Source organism: Talpa occidentalis, unplaced genomic scaffold (assembly GCF_014898055.3).
Source record: "Talpa occidentalis isolate TD23 unplaced genomic scaffold, MPIMG_talOcc4v2.1 talOcc4.12, whole genome shotgun sequence".
Taxonomy (NCBI): Eukaryota; Metazoa; Chordata; class Mammalia; order Eulipotyphla; family Talpidae; genus Talpa; species Talpa occidentalis.
Window position 1 is genome coordinate 46,366,545 of NW_023601212.1, and position 24,689 is coordinate 46,391,233.

The 24,689-nt window shown below is 52.1% G+C and overlaps 2 protein-coding genes across 7 annotated transcripts; one reads left to right on the forward strand and one right to left on the reverse strand.

Moving 5' to 3' along the window:
• Positions 1–3,392: 3,392 nt before the first annotated feature.
• On the reverse strand, positions 3,393–13,784 carry USHBP1 (USH1 protein network component harmonin binding protein 1). The gene is made up of 12 exons (XM_037506120.2): positions 13,272–13,784; positions 13,030–13,178; positions 12,372–12,804; positions 9,359–9,484; positions 8,489–8,625; positions 8,189–8,329; positions 7,486–7,653; positions 6,581–6,830; positions 5,472–5,693; positions 4,374–4,480; positions 4,046–4,168; positions 3,393–3,774 (listed from the first exon to the last, which is right to left on the reverse strand). Exons 1-12 carry the CDS (start codon positions 13,323–13,325, stop codon positions 3,585–3,587), a joined length of 2,100 nt encoding a protein of 699 aa, XP_037362017.1. The 5' UTR covers positions 13,326–13,784; the 3' UTR covers positions 3,393–3,584.
• A 3,208-nt stretch (positions 13,785–16,992) lies between these two features.
• On the forward strand, positions 16,993–24,554 carry BABAM1 (BRISC and BRCA1 A complex member 1). Of its 6 annotated transcripts, none has more exons than XM_037506123.2 (9): positions 16,993–17,221; positions 18,293–18,590; positions 19,294–19,352; positions 19,951–20,071; positions 20,144–20,222; positions 20,970–20,994; positions 22,066–22,195; positions 22,387–22,473; positions 23,178–24,554. In XM_037506123.2, exons 2-9 carry the CDS (start codon positions 18,306–18,308, stop codon positions 23,379–23,381), a joined length of 990 nt encoding a protein of 329 aa, XP_037362020.1. In that variant the 5' UTR covers positions 16,993–17,221; positions 18,293–18,305; the 3' UTR covers positions 23,382–24,554. The 6 variants fall into 6 exon arrangements, with proteins under 6 accessions (XP_037362020.1, XP_054549324.1, XP_037362021.1 ...); XM_054693349.1 differs by having other exon boundaries at positions 18,297–18,590; XM_037506124.2 differs by having other exon boundaries at positions 16,993–17,104.
• The last annotated feature ends 135 nt before the right edge of the window (positions 24,555–24,689 follow it).

Consider the following 24,689-nt stretch of genomic DNA (forward strand, 5'->3'; position numbering starts at 1 on the left):
TCGAGGTGCCCCTCGCCACCACCCCCCCCCGCATTCCCGGCAGAAGCATTAATGGGGGACCAGTGCCCCCGGGGGGGCACGCCCCTGCGCAATACACGCACGCACCCTAGGGCATTTCTTTGCACAGTTGCTTGATGGATTGTGTTTGCTTCCTCTTCCAGAAAGTCGCTACGTCCGACCTCCACCCCACCCTTTCTCCGCTTGGGCTAACACCTGGTACTGGGATTCTCCAGGGGGAAGGGATGTTGTGATCTGCGACCTGCGGGGCGAGAGGTCAGGGGGCCCCTAGCCTGGATTTCAGGCCTCTGGGGGCAGGGCGCCCACCAGCCCGGCATGGCTAGAGGCGCCAGGAATGTCATCGCTGCTCCTCTTTCCCTTTAATTTCCTTTTCTCTCTGTGCTTTACTGAAAGGGCTTGGTCAGGCAGCCGGCTGGACCGCAGATGTTTTCTTCCAAGTTCCTTGGAGCTTCCCAACTGTCACCACTAACCTCTCTGCCCACTCTGGGCTCCAGCAGCTAGCATTTATTAAGCAAACTTTATATACCCCAGGTCGCCCAGGGCAGGAGAAGCTGAGCTGCTGGCTCTGGGCCTATTAACGTTTAACAGGCTGGAAAAACCCTTTACTGTGACCTTTCACCTTGGAGTCCCTTAGGTCCAGTGACCCAGTCTTATCTCCCGTCCTGCCCTAGGCCCAGAACAGGACACCCTGGACACCAGGGCACGTGGCTGGGCTCCCGAGGCTTGCAGGCCCTGCCCTCTGCCCTCTGCTGGCTTCTATGGCCTCCTCTCTGAGGAGAGGATCTGGGGTAAAGGCATCCCCTTCCCCAGATGCTTCTGAGGGGGCATCCTGGGGGGGAGGGCGTGGCTCAGAAGATGCTTGGAGATCATGTGACACTTGAAAGGATACCAAGATTCTGAGAAAGCCAGGCAAAAAACACCCTGAGCCCTGGGACCCACTGTGTGCAAGGGTTTAAAAGTATAGAAAGCAGGGCCTCCCCTGGTGGCGCAGCAGTTGAGTGCTGGGCAGCAAAGCTGCCCACAGCCTCGGCAGTGCCGGTTCAATCCCTGGCCACAGGCGAGGGTCCCACATGGCGCACAGACCTCTCCTGCTGTGCCCACTGCTCCACTCAGCAGTGTATTTCGTCAGTCTGCCTGTTCTGCTCCTCGCTCTGGCTCTGGTGAATTCTCTCACCCTCCCGTGCTTCTGACTGTACCTAGTGCTTGTATAAATAAATAAATAAATCTTAAAAAAAAATAAAATAAAATAAAAGTATAGAAAGCGGGCCTCCCTGGTGGCAAGGGGTTGAGTGCAGCACTGTGAAGCTATCTGCATCCTCTGCAGGGCGAGTTCAATCTCCGGCCAGGGAGCTACCCACATGGCACAACAGACCTCTCCTGTCTTACGCGCTGCTCCCCTCAGCAGAGTACTTCGGTCTATCTGCCTGTTCTGCTCCTGGCTCTGTCTCTGGTGAATCCTCTTTCCTCCCACACCTGTGGCCTGTACCCCAGTTCTTGAATCATAAATAAATCAATCTTTTAAAAAAAATGTATAGAAAGCAGGAAGGACTAGTATTAGACATGAGCAAGGACTTCCCAAGGGTTTGCTGAAGTTGATTTCAGCTCTGTAAATACTGCTGGGAGAGGGCATACTGGGTGGTTAGAGAAGTCATTTCACTTTGGAACCGCTAGGGAATGCAGTGGCACTGTCTGGTTATTTGGGTTGAGGACAGGGAGGGATTTTAGGTCCCTAACCTGGACTTTCCAAGATCCAGGGGGAGGAGTGTCTTAGAGAAGGAATGTGAAAGGGAGACTTAGAGGGAAGAAAGGATTGGAGGGAGTCAGTGGAGAGGGGGCTGGGACTGAGGTTTGAGGGACAGGAGTCTGGGGAAGGGGCGCTCAGAAGTGATGATCTGGGCTCCAGTTGAAGACCAGGGGAACCCGGAACCTCAAGCGGGTCTAACCTCTCGGCGCCTGCCTCCTCGCCTGCCCACTAGCTCGGCCATGCCCCTCCCTGCCGGCACCCCTTGGGGCCCTCCAGGGGGCGGACAGAGGCCCGGCCTCGCCCCCTTGACCCCTGCCCGCGGCCCCGCGGTGACATTTGACCTTGCGGCGGCCGCGGGCCAGGGACAAAGAGGCCAGAGCCCATCTGCCGCGGGGGCACCCGTGGGAACGGCCAGGCCCTGCGGACGACGGCCTGGGAAACTGTCCCTGCCCTCCCCCCACCCACTACCCCCGCCCGTGCGGCAAACTCAGCCCCCGCCCCCTCATCTGGCGCCAACTCCTTCCCCCGCCCTCCAACAGGTGACCTTGTCTCCCTGTGACAAGGGCTCCCTCACGGCAACCTGGCGGGACTGGGGCCTAAGGTCATTCTTGGGCTGGGAAACAGACTGTACAGCATAAGGACGGTTCCTCTGACGCACTGTCGCACCACTAGGGGTGACCTTGCCCGCCTCAGTTTCCCTGCTTTATTCAAAGCCGGCCACCATCCAAAGACAGTGCAAGGGGTCGGAAGGTCCCCAGCACCAGCACTTGCCCACCCAAGGAATCCGTGGGTCAGGAAGTCCGGGTTGAGTCCAGGTTGCTGAGTGGCGGCTCACCTTGCCCCCACCAGCCACCCCAGCACACACCTGCACAGGTGCGACCAGGAAAACGCCTCCCCCCCCTCCACAGGCTGGGACGAATGCCTTTCTAATCCCCATCTTGGGTTTCAGCTACCGCTGAGGAGGGTCAGCAGGCTACTAATCTGGGCTCTACTGGGTGGCTCCCAGCGGTACCCCGCCTCCAACTTCTAGATCTGTCTGAACCCCAGTAGAGAGCTGGAAGGTGTGGCCTATTCAAATATAATGCTAATCAGTTGCCTGTATTAACCTGAAACTAACACCTCCCTCAACTCCACCTCCCACAGGTGAAAGCCTGAACCTCTCCCCCTGGCATGGGCTCCTCCAGTCCTTGTAGGGCCACAAAAAAACTCATTGCCCGCTCCTGAGTTCCCACTTGCAGGGTCCCAGATGCCACCCACCAGAAGCCCTGCACCTAAGCTACACATTCTTCCAGTGCAAGTTCTAAAGCCGCTGCCTATTCCTCCACGCTGGAGTGAGCTCTTCCAGTGGAAGTTTTATACCCCAAACCATTCTGGTCTCTGTCTTTCTTCTGGGATATGGCATCTTCCCTTTGGAAGCACCAAATCCAGCATCTTCCTGGGAAGGTGGTGGGTGAGGGAAATTATGCCCTGTTCCCAGGGGCCCCTCCCAGGGCTATGGAGACAGATGAGAGTTGGGATCTCAGCTCTGGCTATGTCACCTCACTGACCCCTGACTCTCTCCAACACCACAGATCCTGTTGCCACAGGCCAGACTGCCTCTGGTATGTTCACCTTCACAAGCCACATAGCACCAGGTTAGAGACCCTGAATCTATCTCCAGTGCCTGGTCACCTCCCATCAGATACCCAGGTTCATCAGTTCCATGATGCCAAACATACCTAAACATGCAAAGTCACGCCACATGACATAACACCACTCCAGGATAGTTTATGACATGGCCTGCCACAACTGTAGCATGTCCTGACATGGCCAGGTGCAGGACCTACAGAAAGGTCTCCCCTGACTGGGAAGGCAGAGGGGGTGATCTGGGCCTCCCCAGGGCCCTTGCAATGGCTTCTAAGCCTGCCAACTCCTCTGCCTGTTGGGCCTCCATCAGTGCCAACTGCTGCTCCAGCTTCTTCCGTTGTTCCTCCTGCTTCCGATGTGCTCCGCGGAAGGCCAGGACCAAGGAGCTGGAGGAGGTAGGGGGCTTAGCCAGTAAAACATTTCTCTATCCCACCCCCAGGAGCTATGTACTCCTGGCCCCAGACAGGAGCTGTGTGAGACTGGGTCTTCCTGGGGTCCCACCACCAGGGCCTGGGGATCAGAGAAGGTGAAGTTGGGGAGGTCGGGGGAAGGGGATAAATTAAACTATCACCTGTCTTACAGGGGGGAAACTGAAGCCCAGAGAAAGCCAGGTTGTTTCTGTAGTCACCAGCAGAGGTACAAGGGAGGGGGACCCACCTGTGAGCCTTGCATAAATCACTGTTCAACTCAGCACTCTGAGCATGTCTGGTTCGTCCCTTCTGAGCCACCTTTTCCAGCTCTTCCCGAAGAGACTGCAGTTGCTCCCGCAGACTCAGAGCCCTAATGCAGAGATAGGGGTAGAGGGGCTCAGAGCCACAACCAATCTGTCTTCCCTCTTCCCACCCACCTACCCAAGGTGTTCCTGTGTAAACACATGTGCACTCAGGTGTATACCCGGTCCTCCCATGCAGAATAGGACCCCACAGACTCGCATGTGCCCACCACCGTAAGCCATCCAGCCCCCACCCGAGATCCAAGCACACACCGGGTGAGCGATGCCGACAGTTCCTGGGCTAGCTCCTCTGGTTCCTTCACTTTGCTTGCCTGGCCTCCATCAATGCCCCTGCTCCCACTGGGGACAGCAAGAGGACCCTGTGGGAAGCATAAGGGAGGAAAGTGTCCTTGACCCAGGCTGAGTATATGCTTAGCCAACCACACTGGATGCTGAAATTGCCTCTATTAGTGTGGGGAGATACCCCAATAAGATAAAATTACTCCCTAATGAGGAAGTAAATAACAGGATTACATCTGAAGACTGTCCTGGAAGAGAGAATGTCTGAGTCAGACCTGGAAGAAGTCGAGGACTTCATTAGACAGAGGGACATGACCCATGTTGCCTGCAGCGGCACTGCACGTATAATGGAAGGAGAGAGAATTCAAAGGGCTCCAAAAGCCACTGAAGGCTTTAATCTGTCTAACTAGACAGGAAGGGACAAAAGCAAGGCCCAGGGAGGACCCAAATTTATGAAGAGATGAAGTATAGGATGAGGCTGTTGGCATGTGGAAGGGAGAGAGTATGAACACGCCCTGGGGTGGGAAGGAGGAGATCCAGGTTTGAGTGGAAGACACCAAACCCTCTGGGACTTATTGGGCTCAATATCCCCAAAGAAAGAACCCCCAGGGGCCTCCCCCGTGGCGCAGCGGTTGGGCGCTGGGTTGCGGAGCTGCCCGCGGCCTCTGCGGTGCCAGTTCGATCTCCGGCTGCTCCCCAGCCATCAGAGGAGGATCCCACGTGGCGCGCAGACCTCTCCTGCTGCCCGCTGCTCCCCTCAGCAGTGTACTTCGGTCCTTGTGCCTGCTCTGCTCCCCGCTCTGGCTCTGGTGGATTCTCTCACCCTCCCGTGCTTCTGACTACCCGGTGCTTTTATGTATGTATCAATCAATCAATCAATGAATCAATCTTTAAAAAAAAAAGAAAGAAAGAACCCCCAAAGTACAAATGTGAGCTTTGATATGCAGTTTGAGTATCCAACTCCTTATTTTATGTAGAAAAGGAACCCAAAGCTCAGAGGGGCCAACTGACCAGGGCCATAGAGTCAACAGTGCCCTGCCATCCCTGCCTGTTCCTAGCAGCGCTGCTCACCTGAGACCACTCCTCCTCATCTCTGCTGCTCCCTCCTCCACTGCTGTCTCCACCACTGCTATTGGCCCCACCAGTCTGGAGTTGTGCCAGCTCCCAGCGCAGCTGCTCCAGCAGAAGCATGTGGGCTGGCCCCTGGGCTCTGAGGGCAGCCTCCCGCAGCTCCAGGCCCCGCTTCTCACGCCGCACAAGCTGTAGCTGCAGCATCAAGTCTGCCAGGGTCTCCTGAGGGACCAAAGAGAAGACAGAGAGTCTGTTTCTCTAGGACCAGCTACTGGGGAAAGTGAGGTCTCAGGAGGCACCCACTGATGGCTGGTTAAGCATGAACTCAGACCCTCACCATGACCTTGCATCATAGGAAATATCATTCTCATGTAAAAACTATAGCTGTGCACAAGAGGTTAAGTCTCAGCACTATCAATCTATTGGCAGTCACTGAGGCATGAGTTCGATCCCCAGGCTGGGAGCTGACCCACATGGCCCAGCAGACCTCTCGTGTCTCGCCCACTACTCCCCTCAGCAGTGTATTTCTGTCAATCTGCCTGTTCTGCTCCCCACTCTGTCTCTGGTGAATCCTCTTTAGCCCTTGCACCTCTGGCCTACACCCCAGCTCTTGTGTGCATAAATAAATAAATCTTAAAAAAAATAACTATAGCTGTACAAATGGCAGTTCAGAGAAAGAATTATCTTAGAAAAAGTCAAGTAGCAGCTCTATGGAAGTGTCTGGAGTTTCTCCAAACCCAGAACCTCAGGTCTTTCTTGCAGGCTAAACCCGACCCCCCCCCCCCCAGAACATGTCCTGGTGGTGGTGTTGGTGGTAAGCAGAGAGCATAGCTCCCTTTTAGAGCAGGTTTTGGGCTCTCATCTTTTTTTCTATAGGAAGGGAATTGTGGAAAGCCAGATTCAGAGCCCGAGGAGAAACTGAATTTCTGAGAAAAACTCCTTTTCACCCTTCAAAACTCTAACTCCAATTCCTCTTCCTCTAGGAAGCCTGCCCTCAACCTAGCAAAACATTCCTTTGTTGCTTGGTCCCTCAATCACATCCCTCTCAGCTTCAGCAGTGGTTTTGTCCCACCAAGAAAGACTGACACATAGCCACTGCTCATGTATACCCGTGTGGCTGCCAGGTCTTGCTGGATCTGCATCTTCTCCAGCTGGGGCAGAGCTGGGCCAGGCTGGGACCCCAGAATGGCTTGCACCATGGCTTCTGCACGGGGTATGGTGGACATGGGTGCCAGGGTGGGGCCTGGCTCTGGGGGAATCTTCACCAGAGCTCGGCGCTCCTGGAGACGCTGGACATAGCCTCGGAGCTGGGAAACCACCTCCTGTGGTGTGGGCCTATCCACACTGCTACCCTCTGTGCTACAAGAAACAAGAGGGGTCTATGTCAATACTGGTGAGCATGGTTGTGATGACTTTATGCCTATTCTAGTGGGCTCCATTATCTTCAATCTTACCATGATGGATCACATGGTATCTCTGTTGGGCACTGTCATACCAAAGTAGTGGGTTCCATAATGTAAACCCCAGTGGGCACATCATCCATCAGGGTAACATTTTGAATGCCAGTGCACCAACAGGCACCATTCCTCATGTCAACATGGTAGACAACATCACACCAAACCAATAAGCACTATCACTCATTACAATGTGGTTGATGCCCTCAAGTCAACCCAACAGGCACATTTGCTCAATTTGTGAACCCTGTTTGGCAGCATCATGCCAGCCAGAGTAGGCACCAACATCAGGTCAAACCATGAAGCACCATCACAGTCAGTTCTAATCAAAGGGCTGCCATCATCCGCCTTCAAGAAAAAGCTTGTGGTCCAATACCCATCCCGATGGCTGTCAATCACCAAGCCAATGTTGTTAAGCAGCAACCAGGCCATTCTAGTCAGGCTTCCTGCCACCCATGGTGAGTAATGCCACCCCCCCCCCAACACACTAGCTCTGACAGCCTCTTTCTTCAATCAGGACCCTCCTCACTGACCCACCAGTCCCAGATTTCCAGGGATACCTGGGCTGTGGATCCAGTAGTGTTTGTCCATCCAGGGAATCCTTCTCTTGTGCCAGCAGCCTTTGAGCTTCCGTCTCAGCTGCCTCCATATCTCCCACGGGAACTTCTGCTCCTGAGTCCACCTCTTGGAGAGTGAGCAGGGCTCCATATGCCTCTTCACAGTTCTCGCTGTGGGACAGATTCTTGCTCACCTGTCTTGCTGTATAGGTGACATCCCCACCCTGGACCCCTCACTCCTCTCTCTACTCCTACCCTCATGAGCATGCACACTGCTTCAGCACCCTTGGCCTAAAATTGCCTTCATTTCTTCTTCTTTTTTTTTTTTTTAAAAGATTTATTTATTCATGTATACAAGAACCGGGGTACATGCCAGATGCGCGGGAGGGTGAGAGGATTCACCAGAGGCAGAGTGGGTAACAGAACAGGAGGAGTGACTGAAATACACTGCTGAGGGGAGCAGCAGGCGAGGCAGAAGAGGTCTGCTGCACCATGTGGGTATCTCCCTGGCCGGCTGGGATTGAACCCACACTGCAGAGGCTGCGGACAGCTTCACAGCACTGCGCTCAACCTCCTGCACCACCGGGGAGGCCCATAAATTGCCTTAATTTCTATGATTGGGGGAAGCGAGCGCCCTGCCTTTTTCTGTGGATCTGAGTAACATTCCCTGCCCAACCCGACATCATCAACAGGCAGACACACAGACCTGTACTGCAAGGCCAGCTGCAGCGCAGTAGCCTCCGCCTCCCGCTGGTCCAGCTGCATGCTGAGGCCCTCACACCGGCCCTTGTATCCCTGGAGCACAGCTGACAGCAGACGGTTGAAGCATTTGAGTTTCTCAATGCTCCTGCCTCCGAAGGTGGGCAAAAGGGAAAGTGAGTCCCTAACCGGGCAGTCAGTACCTGATTTTCACCCTCTTCTCTATTTCTGCTCCAGCTCCAGACTCCTGACCTCCCAGCTGGGGAGGTGCTGGTGTACTTATGAGCTTAGCATTTGTGGCTCTTACCCCCGGAGCTGCTCCATCTGGGCTTCCATGATGTGCACCTCAGGGGCAAGAGACTGGGAGGGAAGAGGACCAGCCATCTGAGTGCCGGAGTCACCGCGGAGACGCCGGAGCAGGGGGTGAGCGAGGGAGAAGGGGTCCTGGTAGGAAGAAAGGACTGGATTCACCCAGGTTGTCAGAGGCCAGCATGGTTTAGATTTAGGCCTTTTCCATCCCCAGAAGCTATTGGGTCCCCTTGCCAGGATTTTTTTTTTTTTAAGATTTATTTATTTATGTATACAAAGCTGGGGTGTAGGCCAGAGATGTGGGAGGGTGGTGAGAGGATTCACCAGAGACAGAGCGGGGAGAAGAACAGGCAGATTGAGTGAAATACACTGCTGAGGGGAGAAGTGGGCGAGACAGGAGAGCTCTACTGTGCCATGTGGGTCACCTCCCTGCCCAGGGATCGAACTCGTGTTGCAGTGGCTGGTGATAGCTTGATAGCTCTGTCTTTAACCCCTGCACCACTAGGGAGGCCTCCAACCCCTTGCCAGGATTTGAATCTCATCCCAAACCTTAAGGCTCTCAAGATCATGGCTTTTAGGGCCTCCCTGGTGGTGCAAGGGGTTAAGATGCAACCTATGAAGCTATCCGCAGCCTCTGCAGCACAAGTTCGATCCCTGGCCCACCAGGGAGCAACCCACATGGCGGCAGCAGATCTCTCCTGTCTCGCCCACTGCTCCCCTCAGCAGTGTATTTCAGTAGATCCGCCTGTTCTGTTCCCCACTCTGTCGCTGGTGAATCCTCTCACCTCTGGCCTGTACCCCAGCTCTTGTATGCATAAATAAATAAATCTTTAAAAAAAAATCATGGCTTTTAGTCTCCCACACTCACCTGAGTCCCCCAGGGTTCTCCGTCTGCCCCAGAGCTGCTAGAACCACTGCCTGAGCCACCTGCTTGGCCTTGGGAGGGAGGTGGGAAGGGCTCCAGCTTCAGCAAAGAATCTTGTAGCTCCTGGATCTGGGGAAAGACTGGGGAATATAAGACCTGGGAGCTCCAACCACCTGCCAGCCCTTCCTAAGACCTGTTCCAGAAGCAGTGGCAAGTGTCCCACCTGGAAGGCAGGAGCCTCACCTACTCATGCCAACTCCCTCACCATGTCGGGCAAGGCATTCAGTCACTTGACTATTGATGGGAATATAAGGTAGTAGAGCTACTATGAAAAACAGTGCGGAGTTTCAGCTATTCCAGTTCTAGATATTTTATCCGAAAGAAGTGAAAGCACTAACTCGAAAAGATATCTGTATCCCCAAGTTCATTGCAGCATCTTCACAATAGCCAAGAATGGAAGCATTGTGCCCATTGATGGGTCAATGGATAAAAATAATGTAGTATAGGGCCTCCCCAGTGGCGCAGCGGTTGAGCGCTGGGTTGCGAAGCTGCCCGCAGCCCCTGCAGCGCCAGTTCGATCCCCGGCTGCGCCCCGGCCACCAGAGGAGGGTCCCACATGGCGCGCAGACCTCTCCTGCCGCCCGCTGCTCCCCTCAGCAGTGTACTTCGGTCCTTCTGCCTGCTCTGCTCCCCGCTCTTGTGAATTCTCTCACACTCCCGCGCTTCTGACTGTACCCCGTGCATGTACAAATAAACAAAACAAACAAATAAACAAATAAATAAAAACATGCCTCTAAAAAAAAAAGATAATGTAGTATAGAGTAACACACTGCATAACGTTTCAATCGACAAAGAAGGGCATATAGACTGTACCACACATCTTATATGTTGGCAGAACTGGGCCTCCCTGGTGGCGCAGGGGTTAAAGACATCGCTATCAAGCTATCGCCAGCCACTGCAGCATGGGTTCAATCCCCGACCAGGAAGAAACCCCCATGGCTCAGCAGACCTCTCCTGCCTTGCCTGCTGCTCCCCTCAGCAATGTATTTCACTCAATCTACATTTTCTGTTCCCCTCTCTGTCTCTAGTGAATCCTCTCACACCTTGCACCTCTGGCCTACACTCCATTTCTTGTATGCATAAATAAACAAAAAAAATCTTAAAAAAATAAAACTAAACGGGCCTCCCAGCTGGCGCAGGGGGGTTAGCACAGTGCTGTGAGGCTGTCCGCATCCTCTGCAGCACAAGTTTGATCCCCAGCCCGCCAGGGAGCTACCCACTTGGCGCAGCAGACCTCTCCTGCTCCCCTCAGCAGTGTATTTCGGTCAGTCTGCCTGTTTTGCTCCCCACTCTGTCTCTGGTGAATCCTGTCACCCCCCCACCACACACACACACCTCTGGCCTGTACCCCAGCTCTTGTATGAATAAATACATCTTTTTTTAAAAAAAAAGATGTATTTATTTATTTATTATTGTATTCCCATCTCTCTCTTTAAAAAAAGATTTATTTATTTATGCATACAAGAACTGGAGTACAGGCCAGAGGTGTGGAGGGTGAGAGGATTCACCAGAGACAGAGTGGGGAGCAGAACAGGCAGGTCTCTTGAAACACACTGCTGAGGGAGCAGCGGGGTGAGACAGGAGAAGTCTGCTGCACCGTGTGGGTTTCTCCCTGGCTGGGGATAAAACTCGTGCTGCAGTGGCTGCAGACAGCTTCATAGGTTCTGTCTTAACCCCTTGTGCCACCAGAGAGGCCCCATAAATAAATAAATCTTAAAAAATAAATAAATAAAAATAAATGAACAACAACAAAAAGATCTACCAGATATTGAGAACTGATTGGTGATTGCAAGCGGGGCCACCATGGGAGGGGATGGAAGAAAAAAAAAAGACTTCTTTTTCCTAACAGGGGACATGGGCCCCATCCCTTGCGCTGGGCTCCCAGTCCTGCCATTTGGTCCTGAAATCTCATTCATCCTCATTGTTTTAGATTCCATGTAGATGCTGAGCATGCCCAAATGTGTCCCTCCCATCCTGAGGACTTCCCCAGCTCTGAATTCGGACAGAGAATGGTCCCTATATGGGTGTCAGGGCCCAACAGCTTCTGGTCATTGCCCCCACCCCCTGCCACAACAGCCTTCCCATCTTTCTCCTTCAGTCTTTTTTTTTTTTTCTTTAAATATTTATTTATTTATGCATACAAGAACTGGGGTACAGGCCATAGGTGCGGCGGGCTGAGAGAATTCACCAGAGACAGAAGGGGCAACAGAACAGGCGGATCTGAAATACACTGCTGAGGGGAGTAGCAGGCAAGAGAGAGGTCCTGCTGCGCCGTGTGGGTAGTTCCCTGACCGGCCCCGGATTGAACTCCTGCTGCATTGGCTGCGGATCGCTTCACAGTGCTTCGCTTAACCTCTTGCGCCACCAGGGAGGTCCCTCTTTCAGTGTTTTTGCCTCCAAATTAAGACCAGAGCCACGTCTTGGACCTCGCTTCCCCACAGGCTATTCCTTACAGGACCGCCAGAGGGCGTCAGTGAATGCTGTGTCAGGTCCCCACCAATCCCCTGATCAGAATCCTCAAAGGCTCCCACCTCACTCAGAGCAAAAGTTCAAATCCTCCCACAAGACCCTGCCGGGCTCCCCACCCATCAGCTTCCTGCCCTGTTCTACTCCCTGCCCTGTTCTCCTCCCATTCACCACCACACAGGCCTCCACGCTGTTCCTTGGAAATGCAGATCACATTCCCACCTCAGGGCCTTTGCAGTGACTGTTTCGTCTGCCCAAAATGTTCTTCCCTAGAACCTTGCACCACTACTTCCTCTGTGATTTTTATACAAGTGTCACCTCTTAGGTGGACCTCTCTGGTCACCTTAAATATGAGTGCAAGGGACCCCTGTCTGGAACTCAACTGTCAGTGCTCCATACATGTTTTTTTGAAGAACAGTTGAACGTTGCCTGTACTGGCCTGCCTCCTCCCTCAGACAAGGGGCCCTGGGAAGCAGCCTTCCCCACTCACCTCTCTCTGCAGCTCTTCCTTCTCGGTCTGGGTAGCCTGCAGGGAGACCTGCGTTCTGGCAAGCTCACTCTCACGGCTGCTGAGGGCCAGGCGCAACCAGGCATTCCTCTCTGCTAGGCGGGCCGCCTCCCGCTGGTAACCCCCTGCCCTCTCCTGCTCCATGCACAGCCTTGGTCCTCCCTCATCTCTGCCCTCCACCTCCATGGGCCCAGGGCAGCTCTGGTTCTGGAGGCGCCAGGCTGCAGCAGTGGCCTCCAGGGAGCTCAGAGCTCGATGCAAAGTCTGAAACATGTCCCCAGGCTCCAGGGGGACAGTCTCCTTGTCCTGGTGGGCTGCCTCTGGGGCCTGGTGGGCTCCTTCTGCAGCCTCATGGGGCCCTTTGGGGGCAGAGGCAAGGTCCTTCTTAGCATCCCCGCCAGCTTCTTCGTTAGTCCTATGAAGTGATGAGAGATGGAAAGTTTTAGAAATGGAGTTAGCTGGGGTGGCTGGCACACAGGGACCAAGGCTGCATCATGCAGGCCTATGAAATTCAGGCAGAGGAGGACAACAGGGAGCCATGGTGTGGGTGTGTAAACAGGGAAAGGACAGGCAGATCCATGGGGGAGGAGGGGAAATGTGCCAGAGCTGGAGTGGGGGGCAGAGACTTAGAGTGCCTTACCTGCTGCCCAGGCTCTGCCCACCAGCCTTTGCCTCAGGGGCTGGCAGCTCCAGCTTGCAGCCCTCCTGTAATGGTGCAGGGCCCAGCTCAGAGCTGCCGCTGGCTGCCTCTGCCTCCTCTGAACTCTCCTCCACAGGGTCCAGCTCAGCCTGCAAATGAACCCCAGGGCCCAGCTCTAAGCCAGGCAGGGCTGGACCCTGGGGTCTCACAGAGCTGGGTGTGCAGAGAGAGGTGACACTTACAGGCAGGGCGTGCCTCCCTCGCCGGCTTCGGGGCCGTGTTGCCCGGGTGCTCATTGCTGTCCAGAAATCAATGTCCTTAGACTCCTCCTCCTTCCTCACCTGTTAAAACCTGATCTGGCCTTTGTTGTTTGGAGCAAATGGTAGCCTCTATTTCCTCTTCTGTGAAATGGGCATTTCTCCCTCCAGAAGGGTCTTGAATGGGAAAATGCTGATTTGGCACATTTGAATGCCACCCTAGACAGGCAGCTCACTACCTCTCAGGGTTTCCCTGTCCTTTTCCTCTTCCTCTGCCTCCTTTATGGTTCATACCTCTGCTCCCTTGCCTCCCCTATCTGGACATGGACTTCAAGAGTCCCTTCTCCACTCCCAGGGACCTTCTGAACTAGAGTTCCCAATCCTGAGGGCTGGATCCCCTCAGTTCACTCTCTTTCTCTATCTTTCTGGGGGTACCTTGGTCAGAGGCCTGATTCTCTGAACTCTCTTAGGATCACTCTGGCTACTGCTTGTTCAGGTCTGGGCTGGCCAAGACTGGGCTGGGAGGGGCCAGGAAACAGGAAGCCCCCTCCCCTCATCACATGACTTGTTATTGTGCAGTTTCCTCTTCAAGGACAGTGGCTTCCTATGGTCCCAATGGGGAATATGTGTCCAGCTCTTGAGATGCCAATCCCTCCTCATCACAGTTTCCCAGCCCATGGCTCCTCCACCTCTGACCCTTATACTTTATTTTTTTATATTTTTTAATAATTTATTTTTTTAAAGATTTATTTATTTATGCATACAAGAACTGGAGTGTAGGCCAGAGGTGTGGGAGTGAGAGGATGCACTAGAGACAGAGTGGGGAGCAGAATAGGCAGATCTACTGAAATACACTGCTGGGAGGAGGATCAGGTGAGACAGGAGAGGTCTGCTGCGCATGTCGGTTAGCTCCCTGGCTGGCAAGGGGATGAACTCATGCTGTAGTGGCTGGCAGTAGCTTGATAGCACTGTGTCTTTAACCCCTGCACCACCAGGGAGGCCCTAACCCTTGGACTTCATTGCCAGAATGTTCCACTGGGCTGAGGCTTGTCACCTGGTCCTTTGTGAACTTATTCACTTGTCCCTTTAGTGTCAGTCACAGTGCTCATCCAATTAAGACAGATCTGGAATGGGTAATCTTGAGCAAGTGATGCCTCTGCCCCCCCCATCTTAGTTTCCTGAGGTGGGTGTAATTATAGCATTTTTCTATAGTCTCACGGGAATTTCAACAAGCAATTTGCACATGGCCAGGCACCATCAGGCAACTGAATTATAATGCCTCCTCTTGCTCCTTATGCCTTTTCTGGCTGTCCTATTTCTGCTTCCTATGCCAGCTGCTGTTTACCCTGCATAAATGCTAGATTCCTCAGAGCCTAGATGGTCTCTTCATCCTGCCTATTTTTCCGACATCCACCTCTAATGGACCTCTCCTCTCTCTCCATAGTCATGCCCAAAACTCCCCTCTTTCACCTGGGTCAGCCCAGTCCCCTCGTTAGCTCCCCAAAGTTCCTCCCTTCTCTACTCAGGCATCAGACGGAGATCTCACTATTCACCTTTCTTATTCATATATCCTCCATCGCTCCCTATTGCCCTTGGGAGACATTAGGAGCTCTTCAATATGGAGTTCAAGGTTCTTAAAAATCATGCCTAGTACCTGCACCCATGTATACACCATGCTTTAGCTAGGATGAGCCGCCTCTTAGGACAGCTGAGGGTTCTCTTACAACTTGGGGCCCTTGGCCAGGTTGTTATCTCTGCTTGAAACACCTTTCCCTCCCTTCTGCAATTGGTTTAAACTATGTAGAGACTGGAGCAGCAGGAATATTCTTGGTCCCACTGACAGATCCTAGAAGGCTGAATCTTCCTTCTCTGCGTAAAAAAGGTGATAGGGAGAGCAGCTGCAATTCTCTGACTTGAGGGTACCCAGAGGGAATTGATCCACACTCTCAGCTCCATTCATATCAACCTGTTAAATGTACCACTTCTCCGAGGCTATTCCAAACTTTCAGACCTTTACTTCCAGCCTAGAATGCTTCCCCTTTTGCTTTTCTCACAAATTCTCCATCCTCCAAGGTTCAAATTACACAGCCCCTCTTGCCTATCATTGAATCAGAGTTCTGCTGCTGCAGGCAGGCTTAACTATTTTACAAGTAAAGAAACAAAGGCCCAGATTGATTTTTATTTTTAAAGATTGATTTTATTTATGCATCCAAGAACTGGGGTATTGGCCAGTGGTGTTTGGGGAGTGGGGGTGTGAGAAGATTCACCAGAGACTGAGTGGGGAGCAAAACAGGCGGATTCACTGAAATTCACTGCTGAGGGGAGCAGCTGGCGAGGCAGGACTGTACCATGTGGGTTAGCTCCTTGGCCGAGGATTGAACTCCAGGGAGCCCCCTCAGATTGATTTTTAAATGGTAATGGTGGTGCAAAGGGTTAAAGTCTCAGGGCTGTGAAGCTATGGCCAGCCACCGTGACATGAGTTTGAACCCCCGCCAGGGAGCTGACCCACATGGTGCAGGCCTGTCTTGCCCGCTGCTCCTCTCAGCAGTGTATTTCAGTAGATTCTCCTGTTCTGCTCCCCACTCTGTCTCTGATGAATCCTCTCACCCTCACCCTCCCAAATCTGGTTTACACCCCAGTTCTTGTATGCATAAATAAATTAAAAATAAATCTTTTTTACATTTTCTTTTATTTTTAAAAAAAGATTTATTTATTTATTTATACAAGAACCAGGGTACAGAACAGGTGCACGGGAGGGTGAGAGGATTCACCAGAGACAGAAGGGGGACTAGAACAGGCAGACTGACGAAACACACTGCTGAGGGGAGCAGCGGGCGAGACAGGCAAGGTCTGCCGCGCCGTGTGGGACCCTCACGGGCTGGCCGGGATAGCACCAGCACTGTAGAGGCTGCGGACAGCTTCACAGGGTGGCGCTCAACCACCTGCGCCACCAGGGGAGACCCAAAAATAAATCTTTTTTAAAAATGGTAATTGGGGGCCTCCCTGATGGCGCAGGCACTATGTATGAAGCTATCTGCAGCCACTGCAGCACAAGTTCGATCTCCTGCCAGGGAGGTGACCCACATGGTGCTGCAGACCTCTCCTGTCTTGCCCGCTGCTCCCCTCAGCAGTGTATTTCAGTAGATCTGCCTGTTCAGCTCCCCACTCTGTCTCTGGTGAACCCTCTCACGTCTCTGGCCAGCACCACAGCTTTTGCATGCATAAATAAATAAATATTTTTTAAAAATTAAAAAATGGTAATTGGGCTAAGAGGACAAGTGTCTATAAAGAAGAAAGGGTATAGTATTTTTTGATTTTTGCAAATATATGTAAAGTAAGGAGTGTAAATAAATAACCGGGAGTGACCCTTGGACTTGGGTCAGGTCTACAAAACCCCGCCCCCCAACTCCACTAATCTCACCAATCACCAATCAAAAACGCCTCCTCGCCCGGGCCCAACTCGGTCCCACTTATTTGTCAGATTGCATGCTCGGTCTTCTCCATTCTATTCCTTTGAACACCCTATTCCACGCTATCTCGTCCCAGCCTATCAGCAACCACAAACAGAAAAGCTATTATTGTTTTAGCCAATCACACTCAAGGTCCCGCCTCACTTCCTGTCCATCACTTTCCAAATCCCACCCAATACAGTCCCAGCCTATCAGTTTCCAAGGCTCTCTCGCGTCGTCCCGCGGACATTGTAGTCCTCTGAACTACATTTCCCAGGAGGCCTCGCGACCGCACGCACCATTTCGGGCTGCGAAGATGGCGGCGCCCTGACTTGTCGGCAGTCGAGTTGGAGGCTGGCTCAGATTACGGTGAGGAAGAATTAGATGGTGAAAGCTTGCGGGACCCATCCCTGTCATCACGAGAGGTCCAGCTTCCCCAGTCCCAGAGGTCCATCCCGTCGCCTCATTTGAGGCTTCCGTCTTCAGGTCTGGTTTCTTCAAATCTCCATCCCTTTTGTTGCAGCTCAGACTTTCTTTCCCTAGAGGTTGTGAAGGACTGCGAGATAGTCAGAGACCATCCTGGGCAACTCGCAGCCATTGGCCAGATAGGCAGCTGTTCCATTGGCGTTTTTTCTTTCTTCAAAGGGAACTGTCATACCCATATTCGCGGCCCTCCCTGTGCAGAGACCCTCTAGGCGCCGAGCGCCTATTGGGGAAAGTCAGAGCGGTCGTTATTCCATTATTCATTAGAGCCTTTTCAATTTCAGGTAACAGAAAACCCAACTCAATCTGGCTTAGACAAGAAAGAGAAGTAAGAGGACTGGTTCAGGATAGCTGGAGCCAGGCCCTCAGAATTCTATGTCCTGTTACTTCAGGCAGGCTCTCTTTCCCCTTTTGGAGTCAGAAGGGGCCCTTGGTAGGCCTTGATTTCTATCCTAACAGCTTTGCGACTCTAACAAGTCCCTCTTCCCTACTAATACTATTGGAAGTCTGATAATTGCCCATCTTTGAGCTGGTCATTGATATGATCATTGTTCCAGGAGGGGTGGGGTTTACAGGGTTATCCCTACAGGAAAAGGTGGGAGAATATTACTTACATCAGGGTGGAGGGCAGACTGAGAAGTTTAAAAGGCACCTATTCTGCAGATGAAGAAACTGAGGTCCAGAATAGTGACTTTTTTTTTTTAATTTATTTATTCCTACAAGAACTGGGGTACAGGCCAGAGGTGCGGGGGGTGAGAAGATTCACCAGAGACAGAGTGGGGAGAAGAACAAGCAGACTGAGTGAAATACGCTGCTAAGGGGAGCAGCTGGCAAGTCAGGAGAGATCTGCTGTGCCATGGGGTTTCTCCCTGGCCGGGGATCGAACTTGTGCTGCAGTGGTTGCGGATAGCCTCATAGGTTGAATCTCAACCCCTTGCGCCACCAGGGAGGCCCCAGAGGAGTGACTCTTATAGGCACTAAGCAGCTCACGCCCTACTATCCTGTCTGGTAACCAAATGTTTTTAACACCCTAAAGAGGAACATCCTGGCTTCCCCTATTACTGCTCCATCCAGCCAGTCAGGAGCCATGGAGGTGGCAGAGTCCAGCAGCCCTACTGAGGAAGAAGAGGAAGAAGAGGAGCAGTCAGTTGAACCCAGGCCCCGTACACGGTCCAACCCTGAGGGTGCTGAGGATCGGGCACCTGGGGCCCAGGCCAGTGTGGGCAGCCGCAGTGAGGGTGAGGGCGAGGCAGCTAGTGCTGATGATGGGACTCCTAATGTCCCAGGAACTGGCCCTAAGCCCTGGAAGGTGCCCCCACCAGCTCCTGAGGTCCAGGTGCGGACACCAAGAGTCAACTGTCCAGAGAAAGTGGTAAGTGGGAAGCTTGGCCTGTGTTCCAAGCTATTAGAGAACCATTGGTTAGTCATTCTTGCCCTTTGGGCATCAGTTGTAAACATTCCCTTTATATTACTTTCTTAAGGCTGCTACTCCAAATTACTACAAACTGGGTAACTTAGAACAATAACAGTTTATTCTCTTGTAGTTTCTGGAGGCTAGAAATCCCAAATCAATCTGTTGCGGTCTCCATAGGGAGTCTTCCTGCCTCTTCCAGTTTCTGGGGGCTCCAGGCATTCGTAGCTGTATCACTCCAGTCTCTACCTGTCTTCACTTGACCTTCCCCTCTGTGTGTCTCTTCCTCTTCTGTTTTTTATATAGTGACATTTGTCATTGAGACAAGGTGATCCTATCTTAGTTATACCTGCAAAGACCCTAATTTCAAACACAGTCACATTTTGGGATTCTTGGTGGACATATCTTTGGCAGGGTCACAATTCTACCAGGTTGGTTTTTTTTTTTTGGTTCCGTGTCAGATGTTCTCTGATTTATTTATTTGCTCATCAAGGTGGTTTTCCCCTGAGCCAGTGCCTTCCAAAGTGGGTGGGTAGATTGGCTGGGAACTGGAGAAAATTCAGTGTCTTTTCAGAAAGGGTTGCTTAGAGAGCTGAGAGAACGGTATGGGGGTCAGGCTGGCTGCCAGTCACAGTGCTCTTACCATTCTCCTGCCTCCTTGCAGATCATCTGCCTGGACCTGTCAGAGGAAATGTCACTGCCAAAGCTGGAGTCCTTCAATGGGTGAGAGGGACATTTGGGGGCTTGAATGTGCAGCCACGCTGGGAGAGACCCAGCCCCCAAGTGTAGGTTCTCTCTCTGAAACTCACAACTGCTTGGCCTGGCCTGGAACTTGATGGTATCAGAGGGTGGCAATAGGAACTCATAGTGATACAGCCCATCTGTTCCATGCATGGGAGAGCAGTCATTCCCTGCCCACAGCAGTGACTTGGACAGTTTGAGAAGCAAAGTGACTTGCTGAAGGCATCATAGCAAATGGGCAGAGCTAGGTTCACACTTAGTCTTGGCTGACTACAAAACCCTTTTCCTGAATAGTGGAGTCTCTCTGAGGTTATGTGCAAGGCCTCATCTGTGACTGAACGAAGATGGGGGTAGGGGGTTCTCAGTGGATCAGCTGTGAGACCCAGCTGGCCAGAGGGACCCATTTGGGAAAGAGAGGGCCAGAAGGCAAGTGTTGTAGGGTATTCCACCACCCTCTTGCTGTATAACCTGAGCCTCATCTTGGGATTGGTGGAGGGTTCCCAGGATGGGCAGTGAAGGGATGTCCCCCAGGCAGGATGCCTTGCTTTAACCACATCCTTCACTCTTCATCCTTCCTTAGCTCCAAAACCAATGCCCTCAATGTGTCCCAGAAGATGATTGAGATGTTTGTAAGGACAAAACACAAGATCGACAAGAGTCATGAGTTTGCACTGGTGGTGGTGAATGACGACACAGCCTGGGTGAGGCTAGGGCCAGACTGGGGTCCCCTGGGTGCTGGGGAGCACCTCATTGAAACCTGTGCTTCCCTGCAGCTGTCTGGCCTGACCTGTGACCCCCGTGAACTCTGCAGCTGCCTCTATGACTTGGAGACGGCCTCCTGTTCCACATTCAGTATCCTTCCAAGCAGGGACACCCTGGAGGGGGCCACCCTTTCTGAGGACCCTGGGAAGCCTGATCCAGGGAGGAAGTAGATTCAGGTCCAGCTGAGTTGAGACAGGCATGGACAGGTCACCTCCCTGAGCTTCAGTTCCTCATCTGTAAAATGGGTCACAAAACCTACTCCACAGGGTGGCTGTGAAGATAAAGTTGTCTTCAGCCATTTGGACTCTGGGTGTCAAAATTCATCTACCTGGGGAGCACTTCATGCATTGAGTATACAGTAAGTGTTCTATGAATGGCAATATGTGTCTGAAAAGTTGCAATCACCATTACAGGTTCCTTCAACCCTGGCACAGCACATTCTATGCTAATGTGAATATTAAAGGTTCCTCTGCAGCTCCCAATTCAAATAGAATAAGATCCCTGTGAGTTCAAAACAAAACAAAACAATACACGAGTGAGTGTTGGGAGGATAAGGTTTTTCACTTTGGTTTTTCACTGTAAGGAGGGTGACCCTGGCCCTGAGGGAAAGGGGATGAGTCACGAAGGTCTTGTGGGCAACCAGTGCCTGTCCTGTATTTTGTGATCTGTGCTATGGGAAAACCGAGACCCAGAGAAGCCAAGAAGTTCAGTCTGGGTACCACTGTCTCTGGCACAATGGTTCCTGGCAGTGGGCTCCTGGCAATTAGGATGAGGGAAGCTACCCACCCCTGCCTACCTGTGTTCTGCCACCAGTTTTCTCCTTAGCATCCCTGCCAGATCTGGAAGGTCTCTTCAGCCTCATGTGAGTCCCTCTACCCCACACTCTTCATTCTATTCTTTTCACCCAGATAGTAAATGTTTTCCACTTTACAAGTATCATGCTCTCTGTTGAAACAGCTGGATCCTGCCATGGTAAAACAAAAGCAGCCACAGGCCTTACATTCTCTAGTGGATGTGGCTTTGTGCCAATAAAACTTTATTTATGGGCACTGACATATTTTTATATTATTTCCTCATGTCATGAAATATTCTTTGGTTATTTTTCTCCTTCATTTAACAATGAAAAACCAGACTTAGCTATGGACTGTTTTCATCAGCCCCCTAGTGGTGGGCTTGGAGCTTGTGTAGCCTTTTCCATTGTGACTAACCTGGTATAGCCAACTCTGCAAATTTTGCAAGTGAAACAAGGGGGTGGCTTTTCAGTGGAGGACATCAAAGCGTGTGTTTTTATTTTGCTAGGCTTTGCCAAAGCATTTGCTCAGGAAAGTAACCCTGTTCATCTCCCCCAGCATCAGGGTTGATGATACCATTGAAAATTCTGCCTAGCTGATAGTAGGAAGAGGCCATATGTGGCGTGGCTGTGCTATCCTTTAAGCTGTGTTCTATCTACTTTTAATCCATTTAAGATTCCCTTCAGTGATTTGTCTATTTTTATCTATTTATTTTTCTAAGGGGATATCAGCTTTTTTCTTGTTGATGATCAGATTTGCTTTTTACATATTAAGAACATGCCCAACATAAGATCTCTTGGGTAACATGAGATCCAGCTATGTTACAGTGCAGACGTGGGAACTGACTTAACATATAAAATCTAGTCCTCGCCAGAGACCCCAAACCTGATAAGGCAGTCCAACTCAGGATGGGGGATTCTTTGAGGGTCACCTAAATCTCCCTGATGGAACAGGAGAGAGGTCAGGCAGAAGGGTGAGACTGGGGAGGTTCTGGAACAGAGGGCATGACATTTGGGAAGGCTGAGAGGCAACAGTGAACTTGAGGTGAGGTGAGGCCTTGCTTGCCTTGTGAGGAGCTGGGTTTTCTGGTGTATTGAGCCTCAAAGTGTGGTTTGACTTGTTTCCCTCCCTACTGTGTGCAGCCAGCAGAAGACCGAGCTTCCGGTCACAGAGAATGTGCAGACAATTCCACCCCCGTACGTGGTCCGGATCATCCTTGTCTATAGCCGTCCACCCTGTCAGCCCCAGTTCACTCTGACGGAGCCCATGAAGGTTAGTGAGGCGTGCAAGAGGGAGGACTGCCTGCAGCCAGCAGGGTGATGGGTAAACACCAGGGGTAATCTTCCTAACCACAGGAGTTGGGGTAGAACCTTCAGGCAGGTTCCCAGAGTTCAAGGCAGAAGCCGGGGAATCGGGGGTGTGGGGTGACCCAAGTCCCAAAGGCTGATGTCCTTTCACTGTAGAAAATGTTCCAGTGCCCATATTTCTTTTTCGACGTCGTTTACATCCACAATGGTGCGGACGAGAAGGAAGAGGAGATGACTTGGAAGGTGAGGGGCCCCGGTGGCTATGGGTGGCAAGTGGATGTAGATGGGATGTCTCACAACCCACCTACCCTGTGTGTGGAGGGTCATGGTCAATCAGTCAGTCATCAACCATTTCTCACATGTCAGCTGTGAGTTGATGGGGGCTGTTGGCTTGGTGGCCCTGGAGGCACTTAGAGTCCCACCTGCCTCATCCCCAATACCTCCTGCTTCTCTCTTTCTGCCTGTGTCCTCTGCCTATAGCACCCTTCCCTCCCTACTTCCTTAGGCTCTGCTGAGTCTTCATGCCCCAGCCCTGAATTATCTGTGAGACCTTTAGAGGGCTGTTTACTGCTCTGAGTTTCACTTTACCCAACTGCAAACAATAAGAGTTGAGACCAATTCCTACCCATACCTCAATACCCAAAACAAAATCACTTCTCTGGGAAACTTTCCCTGATCTTTAGGTAATATTAGCATGAGGGCAGGAGGTTGTCTACATCCCATGGTGTCTCTTCTGAATCGGGACTCCAGAACTGATCTCTTGGGGGTCCCCAACACTGACAGGGGGGACAAAGAACATTTGTTAAACAAGGCAATATATTTTGCCTGGCAAACTCCTTTTCATTCTTCAGAACCCACCTAATGCTCCTTCTTCTGGGAAGCCCTCCAGAGTCAGGGAGAGCCTCTCAGGGGAATCCAAGCCTAAACAGCCCTTTCCTGGCCCCCAGGACATGTTTGCCTTCATGGGCAGTCTGGATACCAAGGGTACCAGCTACAAGTATGAGGTGGCACTGGCTGGGCCAGCCCTGGAACTGCACAACTGCATGGCCAAGCTGCTGGCTCATCCACTGCAAAGGCCCTGCCAGAGTCATGCCTCCTACAGCCTACTGGAGGAGGAAGATGAAGCCACTGAGGTTGAGGCCACCGTCTGAACCATCCCTGTGCCTCTCAACCTTCTTGCACAGTGAAAGCCTTGGCCTAGAGTGCTGGCTCTCTGGGAACCCCCAGGAGGGGATTCCAGGAAATACCCAGGGTCCCTGGGGCCCTGAAAGATGCCCAGGATTCTAGGAAGCATGCCAGGGACTCTAGGCACCCAATGCCTCATGTTTCCCAGCCTAAGTCCCACTCCCAGTTTGTCAGTTGTAAGTTTTTGTTACGATTTTTGTCATCAGAATAAAAATCTCCAACTCAGGTCTGCACACTCATCTTGTATTAATTGGGACCTATTAGAATGCAAATGACACAAGACCTACCCACTGAGTGGAACGGGTAATGGCTTCATTCTTGTGGATGAGAAATCAAGGGGCAGCTTCAGGTTTGGCTACATCCTGGTGCTGAGACAACCATGCCATTGGGGAGGACAGAAATACTCTGTGATTGGGGTTCAGCGTTCCCTCCTTTCCTTTGAATCACCAGGAAAGGAGTGAGATGACTGTGGCAACTCTCCAAAACCCAACCCATGTGACTGCTGATAGCTTCATAGGTTGCATCTTAACCCCATGTATTCGCAGCACCCCATATGACTGTCTTGCCTGGGCCTTATTCTTTGGGCAGAGCTCTGTTCTGATTGGCCATGTCCTATAACAAGGTTGTCATTGTGTGGGGAGGGGGAAGCACAGCTCCATCAAGAAAAAAAACAAAACAAAACTGTGGGAGCCCCCAGAGGAAGGGAAGAAGAGAATAGAAGGCCACCATTCCACTATCTTCCAGGATAATGAACTTTGTGGAGAAAGAGTGCCAGCTAGATCCCCATCCCTATGAGCTGAAAATAACTTTATTGAGCAACAGCACTGACTGGGCATCTGTGGTGAAAAACATTCAATACTCACCAGTTGCGAAGATTTTCCCATTTTGCAGATGAAACTCGGGCTCTCAAAGACCCAGCGCTCCAAAGTAAAGGACTCCCGGCTTCGCGGGACTGAAAACGGGTTACTAACAGCTTCTGGAGACCCGAGCTGTTCATCACAGCCTTAGATAGCACAAGGGCTGGAGCCTCCTAATGGAAGCTGTTTAACGTTCTGTGGGTGCCCCCGGATCCCGGGATCGTGGTTCCACTCCCCCCAGTCCTGTGCGTCCGCGTGTCCCGGTCTTGAGATAAGAGCACAGCCGGTGGCCGCCACCCGCCCGGGTCCTTATCAGCGGCCCCAGACCCGACCTAAGCGCCACTCAGTGTCGCGGGACCCGGCGGGAACCACACTCAAGCCCCGATGCTCTGCGGGGCAGCCTGGCTGCGGACCCTG